This window comes from Planococcus citri, chromosome 5 (assembly GCF_950023065.1).
Source record: "Planococcus citri chromosome 5, ihPlaCitr1.1, whole genome shotgun sequence".
Lineage (NCBI taxonomy): Eukaryota > Metazoa > Arthropoda > Insecta > Hemiptera > Pseudococcidae > Planococcus > Planococcus citri.
This window is the reverse complement of record NC_088681.1, coordinates 54,664,158-54,688,019: the sequence shown is the minus strand read 5'-3', so window position 1 is coordinate 54,688,019 and position 23,862 is coordinate 54,664,158. Positions and strand designations below refer to the sequence as shown.

Sequence of the window (23,862 nt, the reverse complement as noted above, 5' to 3'; positions counted from 1 at the left end):
TCCTCTGCTATTTCGCTATTAAAGCGGACTCTTTGTCTTTTTCATTTCCTGCCACCGTTGGCGGCGTTGCCATCATCCCCCCTCCCACCCCTATACGATGGTGGTGTTTGGTGGTGTTCATAGCTAGGCAAAAATTCAATTTCCTTTTCTGCACCTCTACGAGTAATATGCTCTCGTCGACTCATTTTAATTAGCATTTAAATCACTCGTTTATTTACATCATCTATCGCGTTATATAGTATAAGCACACACCGTATAGTAGTATTATACTTTTACATAGTATACAAAATTAACGCAATCTGTTTATATTATTTGAGAAAAGAGGTTCCTTTTTTTTTTTTTTTTACTACTGTTTCGTTCTTCATCTTTTCCGCTGCTGAAAGCTCTCTGAAGGGATAATTTTGCTGTGTGGAATTCGAGTTCTTTTGGTATTTTTCTTCTTGATGTTTTGACGACTGGAACTCTCACTCTCTTTAATGATGATGATGAATAACTTGGAATATAATTATTTTGTTTTATTTTGACGATGCTGATTTTTGGTATGCAAATCAACGCCAACTCAATCGGATTTATTTTTAGATGAAATGTTTCTCAAAATGAGGTTTACAATGAATTTGATTATATAACGAATGATGAAAATGAAACAAATGAAAATTATAGCTATGAAAGATATCACGTCGATTAAGAAATACTGGTACCAAGGCATATCTGTTGCTGCTGATCTCAAGTGATGGGCTCCTTCATGACGAAGAACGTATTCTATCCAATATACGGCTGTATCTGCTGCTGATAAGGGTCTGTCTTTGAACTTTTGGGATAGTTTTTTCATGTTTTCGGCGTAGCTGTGAAAAATAAAAATACATGAATAGAGGTAAGTAAAATTCGATTAGTCTAATATTGTAGGTAATTATAATTTTGTGAATAGTAACTTAATTTTATTTTTTTCTATTAAAAATGGCACGATTTTTTTTGAAAAAGTGGCTCCAATAAGATTGTATGATAGGTCAAGATTAACATCGTATTTGTGATCAGCGACCTCAAATTAGTCAAAAATGACACAGAATGACAGAAAGAAATTCTGATAATTTACTACGCAGGTACATAAAAAGCGAGAAATTTTGCATAAAAATGAATTTTACGCTTGCGAATGCTACAAGATAGGCAACTCTAATTACTCGTTTTTTGATTTTGCTAAAAAGCCCCATATTATTATCTCGAGAACTGCATCAGTTGGCTTGAAACTGATTTCATATTCGTGATCAGCGATCTTGAATCGTCCCCTACCTAAAATTTCAGCCCATTTAGACCGCAATAAAACTATCTCACAAGGGAACCTCTTGAGGTGTCACACTCCGATTTGAATGGGACCACGATTTTTGGAAAGAGCATAGTCTAAAACCCCCAAAACCAAATTTTCAGCTGCCCAAGTTCATTTTTCGATTTTTGGCCAATTTTTGAAAATTAAAAATTGACTGTTTTTGGCGATTTGTGTTTTTTTTTATAAAAAGTACATACTTGATCAGTAAAAATGGTCAAAACAAGTCCCAAAAGTAATATTAATTACCCAAGTCCAAATTTCACCATTTCCAGCCATTCTGGAGCCTCCAGCCCGATTTTCCAATTTCTCCAGAATTTTGAATTTGCTCCAGAAGGCGTGAATATGAAGTTGGACAGGTAAAAATCGAGTTGTACATTACACTCGACCTGTTTAACGAGTTTATCCACATTTCAGCCGATTTTAAGAGTGACACCTCGAGAGTGGTTTTTTGACCAGCTTTTTTCAAAATTAAGAAATCCAAAAAATCAAAAGATAACAGTTTGTGAGAAAATTTTTGAAATTTGTGCGAATCGCTGTATTTCTTCAAGAACTAACCTCCCCCCCCCAAGCGCAAATTCTACCATTTCCAGCCGTTTTGGAGCGAGAGTGACACCTCAAAAAACCACTCTTGATGTGTCACTCTCCAAATCGGCACAAACGTGGAAAAACTCGTTAAACGTGTCGAGTTTAATATACAATTCGATTTTTAGCTGCTCAACTTCATATTCACGCCTTCTGGAGCAAATTCAAAATTCTGGAGAAATTGAAAAATCGCGCTGGAGGCTCCAGAATGGCTGGAAATTGTGAAATTTGAATTTGGGTGGTTAGTTTTGGACAAAATTCAGCGATTCACGCGAATTTCAAAAATTTCCACACAAACGGGAAACTTTTGATTTTTTGGATTTTTTAATTTTGAAAAAAGCTGGTCAAAAAACCACTTTGAGGTGTCACTCTTAAAATCGGCTCAAATGTGGACAAACTCGTTAAACAGGTCGAGTGTAATATACAATTCGATTTTTAGCTGTCCAACTTCATATTCACGCCTTCTGGAGCATATTCAAAATTCTGGAGAAATTGAAAAATCACGCTGGAGGCTCCAGAATGGCTGGAAATGGTGAAATCTAGATTTGGATAGTTAATATTAGTTGTAGGACTTATTTTGACCATTTTTATTGATCAAGTATGTACTTAAAAAAAAAAAACATAAATCGCCAAAAACAGTCAATTTTGAATTTTCAAAAATTCGCTAAAAATCAAAAAATGAACTTGGGTAGCTAAAAATTTGGTTTTGGGGGTTTTAGACTATGCTCTTTCCAAAAATCGCAGTCCCGTTGAAATTGGAGTGTGACTCCTTAAGAGGTTCCCTTGTCAGTAAAACATCGAAGACCAAAATTTCAAATCCCTGAGTTTACTTTTAAATTTTTGGCGAATTTTTAAAAATTTAGGAAATTCAAAAAAGCTCTTTCAAGGGCTATTTTTAGACTTTATGAAATTTTCCCCGAACAACCACTCCCCCGGATAAATTTTTCCGAAACACGTGGCTTCTGTTAAAAATTATATTTTGCGATTTTGGTGACAGATCAAAAATTTCAAACAAATTTGACTGAAAATTAGTTTTTTCTGTGTGATGATAGAGCAGCAAGCAGGATTTTTTTTTGCAATATTGGCGAACAAAATGTAAGACTTTTAGCCAAATTATGAAAAGAAAAGGACAAGTCTTTTTGGGATTTTGGAAAAAAATTGACTTATAACTGCCATTTAAATTCTCAGAAAATACACTTTTTGAAAATTTCTACAAAACAGGACCCTTCTGACATTTTTTACAAAAAGTAGAATTTTTCGTACTTTTTACAAAAAAATAAGATTATTTGGTAATTTTGACAAAAAAGCAGAGTTTTTACAACAAAAAAGCAAGATTTACAATTTAAGAAAAAAAGGTTTTATTATCGATTTGAGCCGAAAAAAACAATACTTTCAATATTTTACATGAAAAAAGAGGCTTTTTGACATTTTTTATATAAAATTGATCATTTTTTACAGTTTTTACAAAAAAGTAGAACTTTTTTACAATTTCCGTAAAAAAAAGTCAGATTTTTGGCAACAATGAAGCAATACTTAAAACTTGGAACTTCAGATTAAATAAGGGATTTTCTGTAAATTTAGGCAAAAAAAATATGTAAAATTTTGACAACTTTAATTTTTTTTTTGAAAAAACCGTTTTTTTTTGGAAATTTTGACATCAAAAAAATAGATTTTTTTCTGGTTATTTTGATCCAAAAACAAGTTTTTTCTGCAATTTAAGCACAAAACAAAAGTTTTTTGACATTATTTACAAAAAAAAGTCCAATTTTTTGCAATTTTGACAAAAAAGCATGACTTCCTTTCTGGAAATCTAGATTTGAAGAAAAAGAGTTTTATCTTCAATTTAAGCCAAAAAAGAACTTTTTTCACATCTTTTATTTAAAAAAAGAGGCTTTTTGGTAGTTTTTGCAAAAAATTGTTCTTTTCTCGAAGTTTTTATAAAAAAAGTAGAACTTTCGGCAATTTTGGTTGAGAAAGTATAAGTCTTTTTGCTAATTTTGACAAAAGAGCACATTTTTTTCGACAAAGAAGTGAAATTTTCAGAAAATTTAGATCAAAACTGGTTTTATGTAATTTATGCAAAAAAATATGTAAACTTTAAACAATTTTAATTTAAAAAAAAAAAACTTTTTTGGCTGGCAATTTTTCCTGGTTCTACATATTTTGACAAAAAGGAAGTAGAATTTGTGGTAACAAAAGGAAATTTTGGTCTAAAAAAAAGATTTCCCTATCTTTAAAAAATACATACAAAAAGTAGAATTTTTTGCAATTTTTTCGAAAAAAGTACGATTTTTAAAGTATGTTTTTGAACAAAAAAAATTTGATTCTGATTGAAAAAAGTTGTTTTTTGCAATTTGAAGCAAAAAAAAATATGCTTCATGATTTTGACAAAAACTCGGTGCTTTTTACATAAAAGTAGATTTTTTAGAAATTTTGGAGAATAAAATGTGATATTTTGGTCATTTTGACAAATATAAACGATCAAAAAGCAAAACTTTATGAAAATGGAATTTTTGATCAAAAAAAAAACTGCAATTTAGACAAAAAAGACAACACTTTTGAGAATTTTGATTTAAAAAGCAGGCTATTTGGCATTTTTGACAAAACATTGGTCCTTTCAACAGTTTTTACAAAATGTAGGATCTTTTGCGGCAATTTCGGCGAAAAAAGTAATTTTTTTGGCGATTTTGACAAAAACACAGATTTTTTTGGCATTAAAAAAGCAACACTTTTTGGATATTTTGATCCAAAACAATGAGTCTTTTTCCACTGTTTTTTCAAAAAACTTGATTTTTTCGCTATTTTGATCCATTGAAGTAGCCTTTTTATAATTTGTGGGCGCAAAATACATCTTTACGAAAACTTTCTTGAAAATATGTTTTTTATAATGTTAATGATATTTTAAGGTCTTGTTGACTGATTCAAAGTCGATGATTGATTGAAAACGTGATTATTTTTCATCTCAAATTCCTATGAGCACCGAATAAATTACTTTCTAGAGATCTGGATCATCAATTTTCTACAATAATTTTTTCCCTTTAAAAAATTTCGTATAGCCTAATGTGTAAAAATGGTCTTTTATGAGTTCTTTTTATCGTTTGTTGAACTCGAAAATACAAATAAATCAGTTTTCACTTTTGAGCGAAGTGTTTTAGTTGTTGAGATTACGAGAGGGCTTTTTATAAAAATATAAAAAAACAAGTTATTGAAGTTGCCTTTTTCTACAGTTTGCAGGCGCAAAATCCTACACTTTCGTGCAAAATATCTCACTTTTTAAAAAATATGGAACTTTCTGGCTTTCTTCGCTATTTTTGACTGATTCAAAGTTGCCATCAAACTTGAAAAAAAAAATCAAAATTGAGCCTACCTTAAGCATTGTTGAGAAAATCGTATATTTTTATAACCAGCACCAAAAATGGACACCAAAATCAGATTCAAACATCTCGATTCGCTACAGAATTCCATCAACTTTCGACTATTTCGAATTGTTAAAAAATCGAAAAAATAAAAAGTGGTCATGAGGCATTTTTTTGAAAAAAAGGGTTATAAATCGACTTGAAGTTTTGGCGGCGGATTGGGGGGGATTTCCAGCACGACTCATTTATTTTCTGTGACAGAATGTCAGATTTTCACAATGTCTGACGCCAGATGCAAATCCAGAGACACCTACAATCAATTATGATGTACTATCACCTCGATTTTCTATTTGAAAATTGGGAAAGTCAAAATCTACAAAATGCATTTTTTTGAGAAGAAAGCTTTTGTGGTCTTGAATTGAGTCAAAATTGAAAATTTTTTCATCTCAATTCGAATCAAAACTTCATCGAGCGTGGAGGGGGAGTGGAGGGTTCCACACCGTCCGGGCGCCCGCCTCAAAATGGCCAATTTTTAGGACGAAGTTGGAAACAATTTGTTTGCAGATACAATGGTACATATTAATTTTCGAAACAAATTGTAATTCCTAACTTCTTCAGCAATTTGCTTCAAAAAATCTCAAATTTGACCAAAATTTGAAAATTCAAACCAGTCCAAATCCAACATTAATTAAAAAAAAAAAAAAAAAACGGTGCCAGTCCTCTGCACTTTTTAAAAATTGACAGACGGTATGAGGGGTCATCTTTACACATGCAGTACTGACCTTTTATCAAACAGCACAGCTTTCAACGCAGTTAATATTTTATCTTTAACTAGATTATTCAATCCAAGTTTCACTGCTGCTCCTTTCTCGACTAAACTCTGGATATTTCCATGTTGATCGTGGAACATTGGTATTCCTACTAAAGGAACTGCATTATAAACTGCCTCCAAAGTACCTAGTTGTCCTCCATGGGTAATATAAGCCTTCAAATTGGGATGAGCTTTGAAAAGAAGCAAACATCGATGCATTAATCGAATTGGAAAAACATTTGATCGAATGGATGTGATATGAGCTTCGTTAGGATACTCGTAACTTACCCAATATATCCGATTGTGGGAACCATTTACTAATATAAACATTCGGCGGTATATTCTCCAACTCGAGTTCAAATTTCCACAAAACTTTGACTGGTAATTCGGCAAATGCGTCTCGAAAAGCTTCTATCACTTGTTTCGGTAACGTAGACGTTCTAACCAATGATCCCAGAGTAAAGTAAATCACGCCTTGCTTAGCTTCGTCCATAAATTTTTGAATATCCTGCAATTTTATTCAACTAAATAACTACCTACCCATTCACAAATTTAAAATTAAGTACCATTAGTTCTCACCGATGGCAAAGGTTTCGCTTTTTTAATATGTATACCTCCTATTTCAATAAAATTAGGAGTCAACGGGTAAGCTGATTCGACACTGTGATGCGAATTGACCAACACTAAAGATGTATTTTGCACGATATCTCTAACAGAGGGTACTCTCGGACCGAAAAACTCCTTGGACATTTTATCAGTCAACGGTCCATTATGATGCAGATCGTAAAACACGGAAAAATACAAATAATAATAGGTATTTTCTAATCGTTGCCAGAATGTCATCGGTAGCGAGTAGTCGATGTGTACTTGACGCATATAAGAAGGATTCTGAGGACTACCGACTCTAGAGTAAGTCCAAGGTAGAGGTCGACTGCTGATCAACGAGACCAAAGGAGCTTTATACTTCCAGGCAAATCCAACATTACAATCTGCTCCGAAAATTTCCGTCATCACGAGATCGAATTTTTCATCTAATAAAGCTTGTACTTCAGGCATCGAAAAGGCCACTTCGCAGTAAGTCCTGCTAACCTCGGCCACGTAATAGAAATTATTCGACGCACTTTGCAACGCTGTTCTGACCAAGTCGAAACTCAATGAATTGACAGCGTTGCGTTTTACTTTGCTTACATCGATATCGTGGAAATTCTTCAAAGGTGTTTTCTGAGGGTACGAGGAGATTACGGTTACGTCGTGTCCTCGAGCTGCTAATGCTTTTAGAACAGCTTCGGCTGGAGCATAATGACTAATGCCTCCAATTGGGAATACGCCCAAGATACGAGCACCTTCGCAAGAGCTACTACTGTAAAGCACCAGGTATGATAAACAGACCAACGAAAGTGTGTAGGTGTCCATCTGAAACATTTAAAAATACCAGACCTTAATACTCGTGACGTGACAGTAGCTTGAAAGAGAAACTTTTTTTTTTTGGTTAATTTTTAATTTCTCAAATAGCTAAGGTAGCTATAAGCTCGAGTGTTTGTGTTTCTTGTTTTTAGCCTTTCTGTTTCGCGAGACGGTTAATAAATAACGTGCTTTATTTAATGAACCAGCCGGAGTGTTTTGCTTCGACTCGAGTGAAAAATAAAAAATGTCTAAAGAGAAGCATCTTCTAGTATACCTGAACCAATTTAATCTGCAGTGGAATGAGTATTCCTCGGTGTCAATCAATATACCTGCTGGCTTAGGGAAGCCTGTTTTTTTTTTGCTGGCTCTGATGAATTATTCAATAGTCGTTCCATAATTGATCATATTTTTCTCAGATTCATCCGCCGAAGTTTTTTAAATATTTGTTGTAGCTATATCTGGAGAATGACAATATTTTTTTTAACTAGAACTTTTTTTTCAAATCAAAAATTCGAGTTGACTCGATGGTTTGAAAATGACGAAAAACTTTTAGAATTTTTTCATTGGGTTGAGAAATGTTGGGAAAAATTGTACTAATATTGTTTTCTTGAATATTGTCTCTTTTCGCTCCCTATACTCTTTTATAACATTTCCACTGTTGGAGAATTTGAGCACTTTAAAATCATCATTTTCGTTTGATTTTTTATTCTAAATTGATTTGATTTCAATACCTACTTTATAAGTGTTTTGAAGTCATCTGCAAATTTCCCTACATTTTGCTCAACTTTTTGCAATTGTGGGGAGGGGGAGGTATTTTTATATCACTCGAACGTACTCCTTTTTATTCTTTTTCATACCTATAGGTACTACTTCTGTAAAATTTCTCAAGTTCTCCTATTTTAATTCTTTATTCAGGTTTTTAAATAATTTCAACAATGATGTAGTATGCGAATTTTCCTGTGGTCTTGCACTTATTTCTGCCGGTCTTGGTATTTTCAGAGTTTGCATGACCTTTAAATTGCAAAATTAAAAATTGATTTTTGATTGCAAAATTTCAACTTTTATTTGGGAGCTGTGAAAATTGCCAGACAAGCGGGCAGACGACCTTGAGAGGCCGAACAGAAGGGTCATAATGACTTTAAGAGACCAGATAGCAAGACATGTGGCCTTAAGAAACTGGATAGGGAGGTCATTGACCTTGAAAATCCAAAAACATGGGTCAACGACCCTAAGAGATCATTCATGTGACCTTGGAAAGCCAAGCAGATGAGTCAATGCCCATGAGATGTTACAAATGCACACAGACAACCTCGAGAGCCCGACAGAAGGCCGTGAGAAGAGAAGCAAGTAGGTCAATGACCTTCACAAGCACAAACTTACGGGTTCAATGACCTTAGAGAATCAGACAGAAAGACGAGTGGCCTTGAAAAGATGGGCGGGGAAGTCAGTGACCTTGAAAGTCCAAACACACGGATCAATGGCCTTGAGAAGTCGGACACGCTACCTAGGAGAGCCAAGCAGATAGCTGCTAAAAACCTTGAGATGCTACAAAGGCAGACACGCGACCTTAGAAAGACAGACAGACATGCAGACAACCTCGAGCAGACAGGTAGGTCAGTGACCTTGAGACCTCAGAAATATGGGTCAATAACCTTAAGAAACTAGACTGGTAGACAGACAACCTTGGAAAGCTGGACTGGCAAGTCAGTGATCTTCGAAGTTCAGTAGCACAGCACAGGTCAGTGGCCTTGAGAGACCAGACACACAAGTGCTTGGAAACGTAGGTCAGTGATTTCAAGAGACCAGACAGACGGATCAATGACCTCCAGAAGCCAAACAAAATGATTGACTGGTTAATGACCTTAATAGATCAGACAGACAGACAGACAGACAGACAGACAGGCGACTTTGGGAAGTCAGAAGAAAACGACCATGAGAAGTAGGAAAGACGGGTCAATAACCCTGAAGAGCCAGACAGACAGACAGACAGTCAGATAGACAGACATACAACTTTGGATAGACAAGATGATGGGTCAATGACCTTAAAAGGCCAGACAGGCAGATAACTTTGGAAAACTGGATAGATAGTTCAATGACCTTCAAAGTTGGATCACACGGGTCAATGTCCTTAATATGTTAGGTGGGCCAATAGCCTTATTAGATCGACCAGGTCAATGACCTTGATAGATCCGGTGGGTCAATGACCTTAATAGGTCAGATGAGTCAATGCCCTTGATAGGTCAGATGGGTTCATGATCTTAATAGATCAGACGGAATGACAGACAACTTTGAAAAGCTGGTCAGGGAAGTTAGTGACCTTGAACATTTAAACACGCAGGTCAATGGCCTTGAGAAGTCAGACACACTACCTTGGAGAGCCAAGCAGATAGGCTAACAACCTTGAAATGCTACAAAGGCAGACAGACAACCTTGGAAAACCAGACAGCAATGCAGACAACCTCGAGCGGACATGTAGGTCAGTGACCTTAAGACCCCAGAAAGATGGGTCAATAACCTTAAGAAACTAGACAGGTAGACAGACTCCCTTGGAAAGCTTGACTACTGGTAAGTCAGTGACCGTCGAAGTTCAGTTACACAGGTCAATGACCTTGAGAGACCAGACACACAATTGCCTGGAAAAGTAGGTCAGACCAGACAGACGGATCAATGACCTCCAGCAGCCAGACAGAATGATTGACGGGTCAATGACCTCAAAAGATCAAGCAGACAAGCAGACAGGCGACTTTGGGAAGTCAGATGGACGGGTCAATGGCTGTGATACACCTCACACTGATGGGGAAACACGACCTTGAGAAGTAGGACAGACGGGTCAATGACCTTGAGAAGACAGCCAGCCAGCCAACCAAATAGACAGACATACAATCTTGGATAGGCATGATGATGGGTCAATGACCTTAACAGGCCAGACAGGCAGCTAGACTTGGAAAGCTGGATAGATAGGTCAATGACCTGTAATGTTGGATCACCTGGGTCAATGACCTTAATATGCCAGGTGGGCCAATGACCTTAATCAGATCGGTCGGGTCAAGGACTTTAATAGATCAGACGGGTCAATGACCTTGATAGATCAGACAGGTCAAGGACTTTGATAAGTCAGATGGGTTCATGACCTTAATAGGTCAGACGGAATGACAGACAACCTTGAAAAGCTGGATGGACGGGTCAATGACCTTGAAAGGTCACACAGCCAGACCACTTCAATAAGCTAAACGATTGTTCTGTAATGATGGGGGAAAGGGAAGTGCTCTAACTTAGTATTACAAACAGCTCTTTCGATACTACATACATATATCTTCTACATAATATAATTTTCATTGATTTGTGGCTACATTGATGAGAGCCTTCCATCTCAGCAGCCCTACCCGAAGATTTTTTTTAGAAATGGAGTGAGGGGGAGAGAGGATGAACAAATTCTCTAATTTTCATTAGAAAATTAGATTTATTTTTAGAATCCTCTTTACAAGAAAATCAAAAAGGTTTCTTACAATTTCAAAAGTTCTATATCTACGATGACAAACCCAATGAGAACATAACTACTCCTCCATTTAAAAAAATTCCAATTAGTCCACATTTTTTCATATAAGTAATCTGAATTTTACCTACAGTTGTGGCACATTTTGAAAGAAAAAATTTCGCCAATTTTACGATTAGGCACAAAAAGATTAGAATGAGGCGAGACAGTAATTTTTACAGCATTCTGCTATCCTGACGGATGGATGACATAAGTACATGTTAAGTAGGTAGGTATGTCTGTTCTATACTTTGTAAATATGTACTTCAAGTTCGAATATCGCACGTCTCTAAGACCTCGGTATTATTTACACAATTGTTTTTTCACCCAAGTACGTCATCGAAACATACCTAAGCCTATAACACAATTCCATAATACCTACTTCAAAATTCGTATTTTTCATTCAGCCTTCACAGCTTGGATAATTCAGTGAGCAATTGTATGAGTCGATCAACGCTGCTGTAAAATGAAAATTTTCAGTTTTTTTGTCTTATGCTTTATACTTTTGCATTCCAATAACGCAGTCGAAAGTCAGAAAGAAAATCAGGAAAACTTGGTTGAAAATATACCTGATGAAAATCAGGAGAACTCAGAAAACCAAAAAAGCGCTGGTAAGTCTATTTAGGCAGCTACGTTATGAATAAATGAACGTGTTCATCGACGCATCTTTATAACAAATATTAATAAGTAGGTACCTACCTACCTATATTATTTGCTTTTACAGCTTTAATTTTTAGTCAAGAAACCCAGCAACTTGTTGAAATGGTGAAAGGAGACCAGAAAACTCGATGTTTGTCTTGTCTAATCGCTTGCCCGGCTTTTGTACATTCCCATACAGAAACATCAATCAATAATCTCGTTTCCATAACTCAAAAAAGCCTATTTTTTCGAAATAGTTACAAAAACGCAGTATTGGAGGTAAACATGGAAATAGATATTTGTTACCAACCGTTTAAACCAGGAATGGCCTACGATATTGAAACACATTCTTATGAGATTGGTTATGAGGTAAAATGAGTACTTATTATAACGTAGATGAAATCCTATTATACCTATAATAAGTAGGTACCTATATCTATGTACTTGAGAAATTTTCTTTGGTGATTAAAACACTTTTATTTAACAGCTTTATCTCGACACAGGGAAGACTAAATTACGTGGCAGTGAATTTTTTCCCTTCAATAATTTCAGAAAGGTAACTAAACGCGTACAAATTTATTTATTAGGACTCAGTGAGAGGACGGTTTTGATGAGTAAATCGTGATTGGAGCTGACCAGACTGGCTCAAAGCTCAATTTTGAGCAGATCTGTTTGGATCGGTTTGATCAATCTGATGAAATCAGACCAATAAGGCCATTCGCTGGATCCAATTTAGTCTGAATTATGAGATCGGATGAAATTTCAGATCTGATCAAGACTTTTCAGATTTAGTCATCTTTTTTAAAGATATCAAATCAGACCAGCTGGGTATATTTTTAATTTTAATGCATGTCAACCCACATAGATCATTCACAATCGAGTTTACAATGAGGAGCCTTATGACAACGTTTTAGTGAAAAAATATGCTCAAAGTACTGGGAGAATCACGACACTTCGCGTTGACACCCTCAGTGATGAACCACTTCGAACGCTGGTAATTGAAATCAATATTTAGCTCAAAATCGATGATATGGTTTGCCATGCATAATTTATGTCTGGTTATTTGTGTTTTTCAGGTATTTTATTGGGCAGCTGTATTATCAATTCGATTTTCCAAGCATCACAGGCATATCAAGTTCGCACCTGACGTAATTAATAAGCACACTACAATAGAAAAGTGCGAACATTACACCATAGAAGATGAAATGATCAAAGTAAGTTGAAAATTATTCGAATAAGTAATTCCAAAGTACCTAGCTACAAAAACTAGTCTTAGCTCGTGCCCAGCTGATTACATCCAGTTCAGGCATTGATTTTGTGGACTTACCATTTTCGCATGGGGATTGGAAACCCTTATTTTCTAGATTACTTTGGAGAATTTTTAAACCTCAAAAAGACCCTAAAATCTTTCTTGTGAGAGCTACCCTATGGGTTCCCATTTAACATCGGAATGATGAGTGAAATTGATGACTGAATCACTCTCACAAGAAGTATCTCTTGCTCTTGGTAAAAATGTTAAACCAGCACTTTTTTTCCCTTTCTATAGAGACAAATAGAAAACATCAGGAAGCAATCATCCCCTCCCACGTTTACAAAAGATCATCCTGAATCAACCTGCGTTGAGAATCACGACTGTTTGGAACCCACACAAATAATGCCTATGATTTATGTACACACGTATGCTTCAAAACTTGCCACTTGCACGCATTTAAATCTGGCATTTATTTGGGGAAGTGTTGCAAATAACCATTTGAAAGAAGTTGATCGGTATTTATTCGCAGTATTGAGGGTAAGGAATTAATCTTGTTTATTATCAGACCCTAAACTCCAAATCATAATCCTATGAACATTTTTGATATCCTTAAGCATGCTTTGAATTTATATAAAAACTGAGACCAAAATATCTAAGTAGGTACTTGAAATATTTTCAGCATTGGTATTCAGCCATAACCATAATTTTCGGCATACAAGGAGAATCAGAGTTGCAGAAAAAAATGACCCTTTTAGCGAAATCCAAAGAAATAAAGCTAACAATAAGCAAAGAATCAACTGAAGACACCATTAATTCTGGGCAACCTGGTGAAAAACCCGAAGAAAAAAAAATAGGCATCGAGCTCACGGAAAATATCCCAATTCCTGAACTAATGTATCGAATGGTCGAATACCGCCTGAAGCATAAAACATACAGAGTGCTTATTATCATCCATAATGAACGTGTTTCTGTACCAGTGGAGGATAGAATTTGCTTAGAGAAAGACGAAGTAGCAGGTTGGAGTAGAATAAAGAACGATAATGTTGAAACTGGACTGACTTACGCTTGTCCAGTGACACAAAAAACTCTCGAGAAATTGGGCGAATATGGTGGAACACTTTTAGCTTACAGTGGAGTTCTCAGGTTGGACGAGTTTCCAGTTGATAAAAATAAGATACCCTTGTTTCCGGCGAAAATCGAGTTTGAAGATGAAACTGAGAATGTTGCGAAGGAGTATGAAAATATTTTCTCGAATCCTCCAGCTCAGAGTACAATTTGAGATGGGGATTTTTTTTAATTATGAGAGACGTGATCTAGGTATATTCTTGAATTTGGATATACAAATTTACTATTTTCTATTGCAATTTTCAACAATTATTTTTATTATGGTACCTATTTCAGGTAGGTAATAGGTATGTATTCTGTCAATTTTTCAAAGTTTTCTCAATATTTTTTTCATTTTTCAAAGCATTGAGTGAATTATTATTTTATTTTCAGTAATCTTAATGCAAATTTAGCTAATTTTCTAGAAATTTTTATGTAGGTATTGTTTTAAACGCAATTTTGATGATTTTATACCATAAGTAGTTATAATATTGTGTAGTTTCATTTTTTAGTTTAAAATAATTTTTATGTTAGTTTTACTGATTTTCTGATCTGATATTTTCATACAAGCTCTAAATTTTATGAGGTGTTTGTAATATTTTTGCTATTTAGCGTTGATTTAGCTGATTTCAATTAATTACAGATGATTCAATTTTTGCCCTATTTAAGATTTTTGTATCATTTTTAATAACTCAGCTCTCATTTGAATTTTATTTTTAATTTCGAATAGAATTTTTGTATTATTACAAACACTATTGGAGAAAATGATCGGATCTGATCAGATCTGAACGGATGTAATCCAATCAAATATCTGACCTCATTGGATTTGGACAGGTCCAATTGGATCCGAGAAATGTCTGTATACAGATCCCTGATCAGAACCGATATGGTCTGATCAGAACCGACATGGTCTGATCCAGGGGCGGATGGGCAACAGGGGGAACCGGGAAAAATCCCGGTAAAAATTGGATTTCGGCGCTAATTTTTACGCTAATTTTGGCTCGAATTCGGCGCCGCAGCAGCGCCGAAAGTGTAGCTCTGATATGAAAGAAAAACATTATTTTTTACTTCTTGAAACACAAATTTTCAAAAGCTTTCGCCCTCGCTTCGCTCGGGCTTGTTTTATTTTCTTTTTCAAAATCATAGATGAAAATTTAAAAAAAAAAAAAATCCAAGTTGTAAAGTCGAAAAATAAATTTTCATCCTCACATCAAAAAACATCGTTTTATGCCTCTCCTCGAAATACAAATTTGCAAGAGCTTTCGCCCTCGCTCGAGTTTCTTCTCTTTTTTTTTAAAATTATGTAACTTCCTAAAAAAAACATCATTCTAATTCTAAAATTTAAAAACCAAAAAATGAACTCCTTGCATTTAAAAAAACTCGTTTTTAAGCATCTCAAAATGAAACTTTTCAAATGCTTTCGCCCTCGCTTCACTCGGGTAAATTTGTTTGTCATGCTCCAGAATTTGCACGTTCAGCAACAAAAATAACATCTTTTTACACCTTCTAAGTTTGTATTTTCCAAAATTTTCGCCCTCGCTCCGCTCGGGCAAAATGTTCACCATTTTATGCCTCTTTTATTCAACTTAGGTATTTGGCTCAATTTGGTGTAGGTGCAAGTACATCATTTTTTAGTTATAAAACTCTAATATTTTTCAATATTTTGTTTATCCTTTTACGAATACATACTTAGGTTGACTAAATTCAGCACACAAATTTTAATTTAATTCAGTAAACAAATCCAATACATACACTAATTTCAACTTCGTCAAATTGTTCCATTTTAAAAAAAATCACCAACTTTTTGCATTTCCCCCCCCCCCCCTCAAAAGTTGACGAATTCCTAATTTTTATACCCTCCTTCAAAATGACCACATTGGCTGAAATATTCAAGGTAAAAAAATTCAAAAAAAAGTACACATGATTTTATTCCTTTGTCACCCCCCCCCCTCCAATCATCGACCCCAAAAAACTAGCGTCACATCGGCACTGGCGCCAAATCCCGGTAACTTTCAAGTGCCCCATCCGCCCCTGGTCTGATCAGCACTGTGTCAGTGCAGATTTCGAGATGTCCGCAGGCGTCGCTAAGCAGATTACTCGCAAATTTGGTTCAAGAGACGTTCTGAGGGGCAGGGGCATTGGTGTGGGAGATAGTAGAGATCAAAAAGCAAGCCAAACTAAATGGTAAAAAAATTGAGAATTACATACTCTACATGGTAACAAAAGAAGTGTATAATCAAAAACCAACAAAGAAAGATTTTTTAATTACTTTGAAAAATCTAGTTGTAAAATGTGCAGAACTGGAAATTAAGAAGCTGGCTATACCCAGGTTGGGCTCCGGACTGGATCAACTGGATTGGGGACTGGTTAGACACTCAATCATTGAGTTCTTTAAGAGCTCCCCAATTATAGTACGAGTCTGCACCCAATTGCAAAGATAGTGTAGCCAGTACCAAGGGACGACCTGATTCCCAATAATAGACTTTAGATTTAAGATGTAAATAAATACCTTTCCTATATTTAGTTTGTAAGTGGTGGTTGGTGCCGACAAATTATAAACAGATACCCTCCACCTTATATTTATTTATGTAAATGTTTGTAACTAGGGTTTCAGGTGTAATTTAGTCTGTCTAGATATGGCCTGTCAAACTAAAAAATACTTAATGTAAATAACTAAAATAAGGGTGTGATTTAATACCACGACAAAAAAGGGCGTCAGCACGACAAGCATAGGCACTTTCACGCCAGAAAAATCATTACCACGACCAAATTGGAAATTCCCGACAATAAAGAGCTTACCACGACATAAAAAGTACTCCAACGACAAAATAATGTATCAAACGACGAATTAAAGAATTCACAACATTTTATTACTTTCAACTGCTATATAAAGCAATGCACGACAAAATTTTTCTATCAAAAACAGGCATTTCACCGACAGAAATAAACGTTTAAAAAACATTAAAATGATACAAAAAAACGAAGTAGGTAGGTACCTATGTAAAAAATTGCTGTTTATATGTAGAAGTAATGTTTTGTGGACTTTGATGGGCGACTCCTCTTCCTCTTTTGACCTCAGGGACGAAGCAAAAGGGGGCTAAGGGGAGACAGTTTGTCCCCCTCCAGTTCCGCGAAAGTAAGAAAAACTTAGGAAATTGTGAAAAATTCAAGAAAATTAGAAAAATACAAAAATTCCAACAATATTTTAGTTTCAGTTTTCAAAAATTCAAATTTTTTACAATCATGTATTTAATTATCGTTCATTTGCCGACAAACTCGCCAATCTATCCTCAAAATTCTCATCTTTTCCCTAAGCTTTGGCCCTCGCTTCGCTTAGGCCAATTTGATTCTCTTCTACTGAGTTACAATTTCACTCAAATTTTTTTGAAAGAAACCCTCAGTTGATTATTTGTCAAAATTTGTACAAAATGTAATTGTAATTGAACTGATAATGTTCTGTCGTGTATGAAATTATTTTGTCGTGAATACTGCTTATCTCGTTATTAAATCGTAGTCGTTCATAAATACTTTATTGTCGGGCGTGACCTGGCGTGGAACTTCATCATTTTTCGTCGTTCATTCATCTTTTATGAACGAAAAAATGCTTGTCGTGATGACGCCCTTTTTCGTCGTGCAAAAAATATTTCCCCCTAAAATAACTGTAAATATTGTTCTTTTTCATTTTTTATACTTTTTCTTTTTATAATATCTTTCTTTTTTATTAATCCCCAAAATAATAATACCCAAAAACAAAAAGAAGTTATCCAAACATCCAGAAGTCGCGATTTTGAAGACAGTCCTGGATCAAGATATCTAAAATTGTATTTAGTAGCCTTAGATTAGCATAGAAAAACATAACAATCTCTAACGTGGGCGGTCGGTGAGAAGCCAGTAGCAAGTGTGCTGACCGCCCCACAAATATCCCAATGTACTCTCAGTCTCTAAACTAGGGGCCCCAACTTGTTGGAACCACCCCTAGGCGAAATCACTCCCCCTTTAAACTTCCCCCAGAGATGGGTCAGGGGCCCAGTATGCTGTCAGACAGGTACGCATGAGTAACAACTCCTGGAACTTGGCAGAGATCGAGCCTTAGGCAACCGCCTAGGGGTTTGGGTCAGGGTGGACGATCCGTCTCACTCTCTCCCCCATTCCCCCCTCCCATCCCTTATCTTAATTTTGGGGTGAAGGTATAGTTTGTATTATAGAATAGCTAATATTAGTAACCCTAAAATTAAGATTGTTTTTTCTTTTAAATAAATACAAACCCTCGGCGCCTAGTGCGTCCGAGGTGTTTGAAAAAAAAAAGAAGATCAGAACCGATCTGGTCTGATCAGAACCGACATGGTCTGGTCAGAACCGACAAGGTCTGGTCAGAACCGACATGGTCTGGTCAGAACCGACATGGTCTGGTCAGAACCGACATGGTCTGGTCAGAACCGACATGGTCTGGTCAGAACCGACATGGTCTGATCAGAACCTACCTGGTCTGATCAGATCACATCTGTTCTGCTCGGATCTGATGTAATCATGTCTTTCTTACAGGATCTGATCAAGTCTGAGCAGATCAAATTCGATTAAAACTTTGATCTCTGGTTAGATTGGGTCAAGCGAGATAGAGTCCATAGAATGTCTTAGGGGCTTTGATCATATTTCATCAAGGCGGATGAGATTGGATCTGATCAGTTATCAGATCACGCCATTAGAAATATGTAGGTACAATTTGAGCAGATCTGATTTAAAGAAGCGCTTATCTGAACAGATCAATTTATATAAACAAAGGAAAAAATGATCACAGCAGTTTATATTTGATTGATTAAATCTGATCAGACCTATTTAGACCAATTGAATCAAATCTGACAATCTGAGTAAATCAGATCAGATCCGAGCATTTCCTGGATTCAATTTGATCTGACAAGATGTGATCAGATTCAATAAATTTCCAAAGAGATGCGCTATCTGAAGTTCTGAGCCAAAAATGTGAAAATGATGTGATGTGATAAGTTGCAATTAGATCTGATCAGACCAGTTTTACCATATCTGATTAGATCGTATCCGGTCATTCCCATAATCCATTTCAATGTGATCAAATACCTATAAGTCTGTAAGCTGCAATAAATGAAACTTAGGATGCGTTCATCTGAACCACTAAAACGAAAATGATCTTATCTGATAAATTCTGATTATATCTGATCAGATCGGTTGAATCAAATCTATTTTGATCAGATCCGGAAAATTCCCTGAATTCAGTTTGGTCTGATCAGTGGCGTAGCCAGGATTTTCTCAAGGAGGGGGCAAAACCAGATTTTTCGGCATGAAAAATCGAAATGAGGGGTAATTTTCTGGGAATCTATTGTAATGTGTGGTGATTTCATGAAAATGAAGGCAAAATTATTGCTCGAGCGAAGCGAGAGCGAAAGTTTTTGAAAAAAATGGGTCCAAACAACGAAAAAACGTCCATTTTTGCATGTTTTCTTTCAAATTTTCGCTCTCAAGAAGGGGCCATGGCCCCCTTCGCCCCCCTTGGCTACGCCACTGGGTCTGATTGTAAGTGAGTAGATGCGATCAGATCCAATAAATTTCCCTTCGTCTTATCTGAAGGTGATAAGCTAAAAGTGATCAGATCTGATGAGTTGTGATAAAATCTCATAAGACTTGTTCAACGAGACCTGATTAGATCGGATCCGAACATTATTCCCTAGATCCAATTGGATTTTACCTACCAAATGTCACTATAGATCTATCAGATTTCTCCCAACGAAAAGAAATTTGAAATGATCAGATCTGATGAGTTATTATTATATCTCATCAGATCAGATGTGGAAATTTTCTAGATCCAATTTGACCTGACCTGAATTTGGATAGATCAGAATTTTTGATTTAGTCAAACCTGATCAGATCCACTTTTCCGTTGATTTTTCAATAATTTTCTATCAAAGGCCACCACTGTTCTGATGTTCTGAATGTTCTGATGTGATCACAATCATCCGAGTCCTATCAACATTGAATCCAGGGAATGTTTGTATCTAAATCTAATTAGATTTTATCAGATCTGATCAAAGTTAGTCGATCAGATCAGATCTCATCACTCTTCATTGATTCTGATGAGCACATCCTGGCGACAATTCATTGTAATTTGATCTCATCAGGTTAGATCAGGTTTAGAGAAGATCTGAATGATCAGGTCTGATCAGATCTAATGTAATCACGACTTATCAGATCTGATCACTCCTTTTTAAAAGGCATTTCATCAACTTTTCCTCAATATTTTTTTTTCTTAATTTTCAGAGCAGTCAAGTTTGGGAAAATTTGAGCTCATATGCCTAAAAAATAGAACAAAAGAAAGGTATTAAAATGGGAAAATGTTTAAAATTTTAAAAACGAGAAATACTTGATAGAAAATTTGAAACGTTTGAATTTTTTGTTGTTGTAAAATTACAACAAAATAAATACTTAAATAAATAATTTCCAACATAATTGCGATTTTTTCAGATGTGATTTAAAAACTTGTGAACTAAAAACTAGGTACACTTGAAAATGATGATGAGAATTAAATTTTTTTTTAATAGGTAGGTATTTCAAATTTTATTTTACGTAGCAAAGAAACTGAAATTTCAAATGAAACAGCACTGAAGATGTTTCAATTTTAAATGTTTTTTTATGGCGGTGTAGAGGAAAAGGCTGCTGGCTATCACCGTTTTTAAATTGAAAAGTCTCTTATTTGGTAGAATTTTTTGTCATAAATATGAATGAATTTTGAAATAGAATGAATGGAGGGGAAAATCACAATAAATTGAAAAGCATCCTAAATTGTAACTCAGATATTCGATGCTTCCCAAGTTTTTCGAAATTACTTCTCATATAGTGAGATAAAAGGATATTAAACTTTTAATTTTCAATTTGCCATCTCCCAAAAATGATAATTTTTTGTCATAATTTTATATGGAATGCACTAAAATTATTTTGAAGAATCAAAAATTACAAAAATTTAAAAAAGAGATCAGATAAATAGATAGATAGGTATTAGGTAGTTATAGGTACCCACTTGCATAGATAAATCATTCGAACATCACTTCGAGAACACCGACGAACACCAACGAATAAATCGTCAACTTTATCGTCTCTCTTTTCGCAAATGTAAAAAAAAATTTTTTCAAGTAAAAAAAATGTTTCACTAATTTTATCTCCCAGTAAATGCAAGATAAGAAACATCGCTAAAATTCCTATAAATCAAACATTGAAAACGCGAAAAATAACATCAACGTGATATCACAACCGGTGAAAAAAATCAATCTCTAGAAAATTCTCCATACTGAACATTTTTCAGATAATTCAACTTTACACGACGATTAACACCAAAACTTACTCGATTTCGACCCAGCTCCCCCCTCCCCCTCAGCAAAACAGGGAAAGAGAGGGAGAGAGTAATTCACCAGTTGGCATTTCATAAGTGACAAAATTCGCAATAAAATTTGTATTTCATATTATAAAAAGCTTTACAATTGCTATGGTATATTCTCGAGTTACTCTCACGAGACATCACATCATACCGAGTACCTATGCTAACAAAACATAGAAGATTTTTTTTTTACTTCTGTACCTACCTACGTAAAATGACTGTTGGCGTTTTAAAAAAATGAAATGTTTCCGCTTTCCGCACGCTTTCATTTCATTTCCCATATCGAAAAATAGAAAAAGAAGCGGTTACAGGTAAACATGAAGAATTTAGTGGAATTCGCGAGCAGATGATGTCATCATTATAGCACACTGTGGAATGAAAAATAATGTAATGTCATACCCTACCATATGAAACAGGCAGGCATCAAGTTAGATAGGCAATGGTTGTTTCATTTGTCACCAATGAAAGATTTAGAACTTTTAAACGAGTGTTTATGGTTTTAAATAAAAATTAATTATACTGTACTTGCAATTAGCTTATTACAACGAATGTATTTTTCGGTGACTTGTAGTTAATTAAAATTATTTACAGGTAATATCAACTTACCCCGAGATGAGATCGATGAAATTCCATCATTCAATATAAAGACACAAGTTCATAGCACAATTCAACTCACTACTTGCTCGCACAATTATTACGAGCATACTCCGAGAAAAACTGTGATAAAAATGTGGTACGTCTTGCCGCCAAATGATAAAAAAAAATAATGAATTATTACGTCGTCCCAGCGTTTTTCTTATCAGTAATTTTCTCAACGAACAATGAGTGAATTAAATCACGAATATTAACGTCTACCAAAATTATATGTACAATGAGCATTCGTTTTTTCAATTCATAGGGTGGACAGGTAAGTACACTATAGACTAGAATTCGAATCTAGAAGTGTACCTAGGTACCTACGAGTGTTTGTGTTTCATTGTCAATAATTGCTCAGATAACGTGTCTCTAAGCACCGACCGCGAGGAACCTTGAATTTAAAACATAGGTACCTAATTGAAACCCACGTGGTCGAATAAAACTATTATTAGATAGATACGTCGATTGAATCGTTTCGTTCGTACCTGTATTTTGAGAAACATAAGGAGACTAGATGAGAGGATAGAAATGGTCAGGCGCACGATTAGATTTTCCTATTTAATGTGAATGAAGTGTTGCCTACTAAGTTCACTCGAAGGGGTAGGATGAAGGGGCATGGATAAGGATATCAGAATTTCTAAATCATTTTTGAAATATCAAGTGAAAATGAATAAGTACCTAGATAATTATGTGCATAGGTAGGTATTTAAATTGCACGAGCGTTTGCGAGTTTATTACTTGTAAAGAAGTTGTTGAATTTCTTATGAATGAAGGGATAAGATACCTATCTAATATTCGTTTTTCCTAATAATTTTAGACAGGTAGGTACTTACTAGGTACCTACTTATGTTCAAATTCAAATTCAAATTTATGATTACAATAAGAGTATGATGGATTTACTTTTTACGTTTCAATTTTCACTCTCGATTAACCAGATGAGAATACTCCCCCCCCCCCAATCGCTGCATGAATAATGCTTATTGTAAATGGTAACTTTGACCACAAAAATTGAGTGAAGTACGCATAAGCACATGCAAGGGGTGTACACTGTACAGTGTACACTACAGAAACCAAAGTTCCCAATTTTTTACCTCAATGATGTAATAAGATAAAGTGAAAAACTAATCTGTGATCTGTCACGAGAAAACCAACCTAGTGTCCAAAACATAAATTTTACAGGAAGGGCATTTGAAGTTTTGAGTCTATGTATCAGGCGATCTAAAATTTGTAGGTCCATGAAACTTGCACCACTTTTGGCTCCAATGAGCGCCAACATAACCCGATATTTTTTTTTTCAAAATCATCGCATTCAAGGTTGCCAAGTCCAATAATCGAAATATCCCAAAATCGATTTTTTCGATTTTTTTGAATTTTTCACCAAAAATGTTGCAAAAACTACCTGAGTATGAATTATTAATGAAAAATAAGTTATTATTATTAAATTTATCACGTTTTGTAACAAATTTGTTCAATGTGAAAAGAGTTGATTTTTCCAGCTCAAGCTTTACTCAAATTCTAAAATATGGCACAAATCCTCCAAATGTGGGCCAATTGTTGCAAAAATCTGTATTTCAACTCCCCAGAACATACCTTTCAAGAAAATCAAAAAAAAATTTTTTTTTCAACTTTTACTGTAGTTGCTCTATTTTTTGACCTCAGATTTAGGGTCAAGAGAATCGTTCGCGAACGTTTCAACCCCCACAGTCGGATTCAGCACCCTTTGTAAGTACATACTAATAATATCCACCATAAAAAAGATATCGATTTTCTGGACACTAAGCTGGTTTTCTCGTGACAGATCACATCTATTTTCAGATGCGCAAAACTACATT

General features: G+C 35.2%; 2 protein-coding genes across 3 annotated transcripts; one reads left to right on the top strand and one right to left on the bottom strand.

The window, feature by feature from the left end:
• Nucleotides 1–550: 550 nt before the first annotated feature.
• Nucleotides 551–22,339, bottom strand: LOC135847145 (UDP-glucosyltransferase 2-like). Of its 2 annotated transcripts, none has more exons than XM_065366576.1 (5): nucleotides 22,001–22,339; nucleotides 6,647–7,480; nucleotides 6,356–6,575; nucleotides 6,039–6,258; nucleotides 551–842 (listed from the first exon to the last, which is right to left on the bottom strand). In XM_065366576.1, exons 1-5 carry the CDS (start codon nucleotides 22,028–22,030, stop codon nucleotides 560–562), a joined length of 1,587 nt encoding a protein of 528 aa, XP_065222648.1. In that variant the 5' UTR covers nucleotides 22,031–22,339; the 3' UTR covers nucleotides 551–559. The 2 variants fall into 2 exon arrangements, with proteins under 2 accessions (XP_065222648.1, XP_065222649.1); XM_065366577.1 differs by lacking the exon at nucleotides 22,001–22,339 and adding an exon at nucleotides 21,041–21,061.
• Nucleotides 11,392–14,464, top strand: LOC135847676 (uncharacterized). Its single transcript, XM_065367332.1, has 7 exons — nucleotides 11,392–11,614; nucleotides 11,728–12,011; nucleotides 12,130–12,198; nucleotides 12,508–12,636; nucleotides 12,719–12,856; nucleotides 13,189–13,431; nucleotides 13,574–14,464. The coding sequence occupies exons 1-7, from the start codon at nucleotides 11,470–11,472 to the stop codon at nucleotides 14,171–14,173; spliced, it is 1,608 nt and encodes a 535-aa protein (XP_065223404.1). The 5' UTR covers nucleotides 11,392–11,469; the 3' UTR covers nucleotides 14,174–14,464.
• Nucleotides 22,340–23,862: the final 1,523 nt, after the last annotated feature.

What these genes read in the sequence shown, in the direction of transcription:
- LOC135847676 (XM_065367332.1), top strand. Translation starts at nt 11,470, where the DNA reads ATGAAAATTTTCAGTTTTTTTGTCTTATGCTTTATACTTTTGCATTCC. An exon ending in CTTATGAGATTGGTTATGAG is followed by an intron (nt 12,012 to 12,129) that starts GTAAAATGAGTA and finishes TTTATTTAACAG; the next exon opens with CTTTATCTCGACACAGGGAA. An exon ending in CCTTCAATAATTTCAGAAAG is followed by an intron (nt 12,199 to 12,507) that starts GTAACTAAACGC and finishes CAACCCACATAG; the next exon opens with ATCATTCACAATCGAGTTTA.
- LOC135847145 (XM_065366576.1), bottom strand. Translation starts at nt 22,030, where the DNA reads ATGATGGAATTTCATCGATCTCATCTCGGG. An exon ending in CCCACAATCGGATATATTGG is followed by an intron (nt 6,259 to 6,355) that starts GTAAGTTACGAG and finishes TTCTTTTCAAAG; the next exon opens with CTCATCCCAATTTGAAGGCT. An exon ending in GCTGTGCTGTTTGATAAAAG is followed by an intron (nt 843 to 6,038) that starts GTCAGTACTGCA and finishes TATTTTTCACAG; the next exon opens with CTACGCCGAAAACATGAAAA.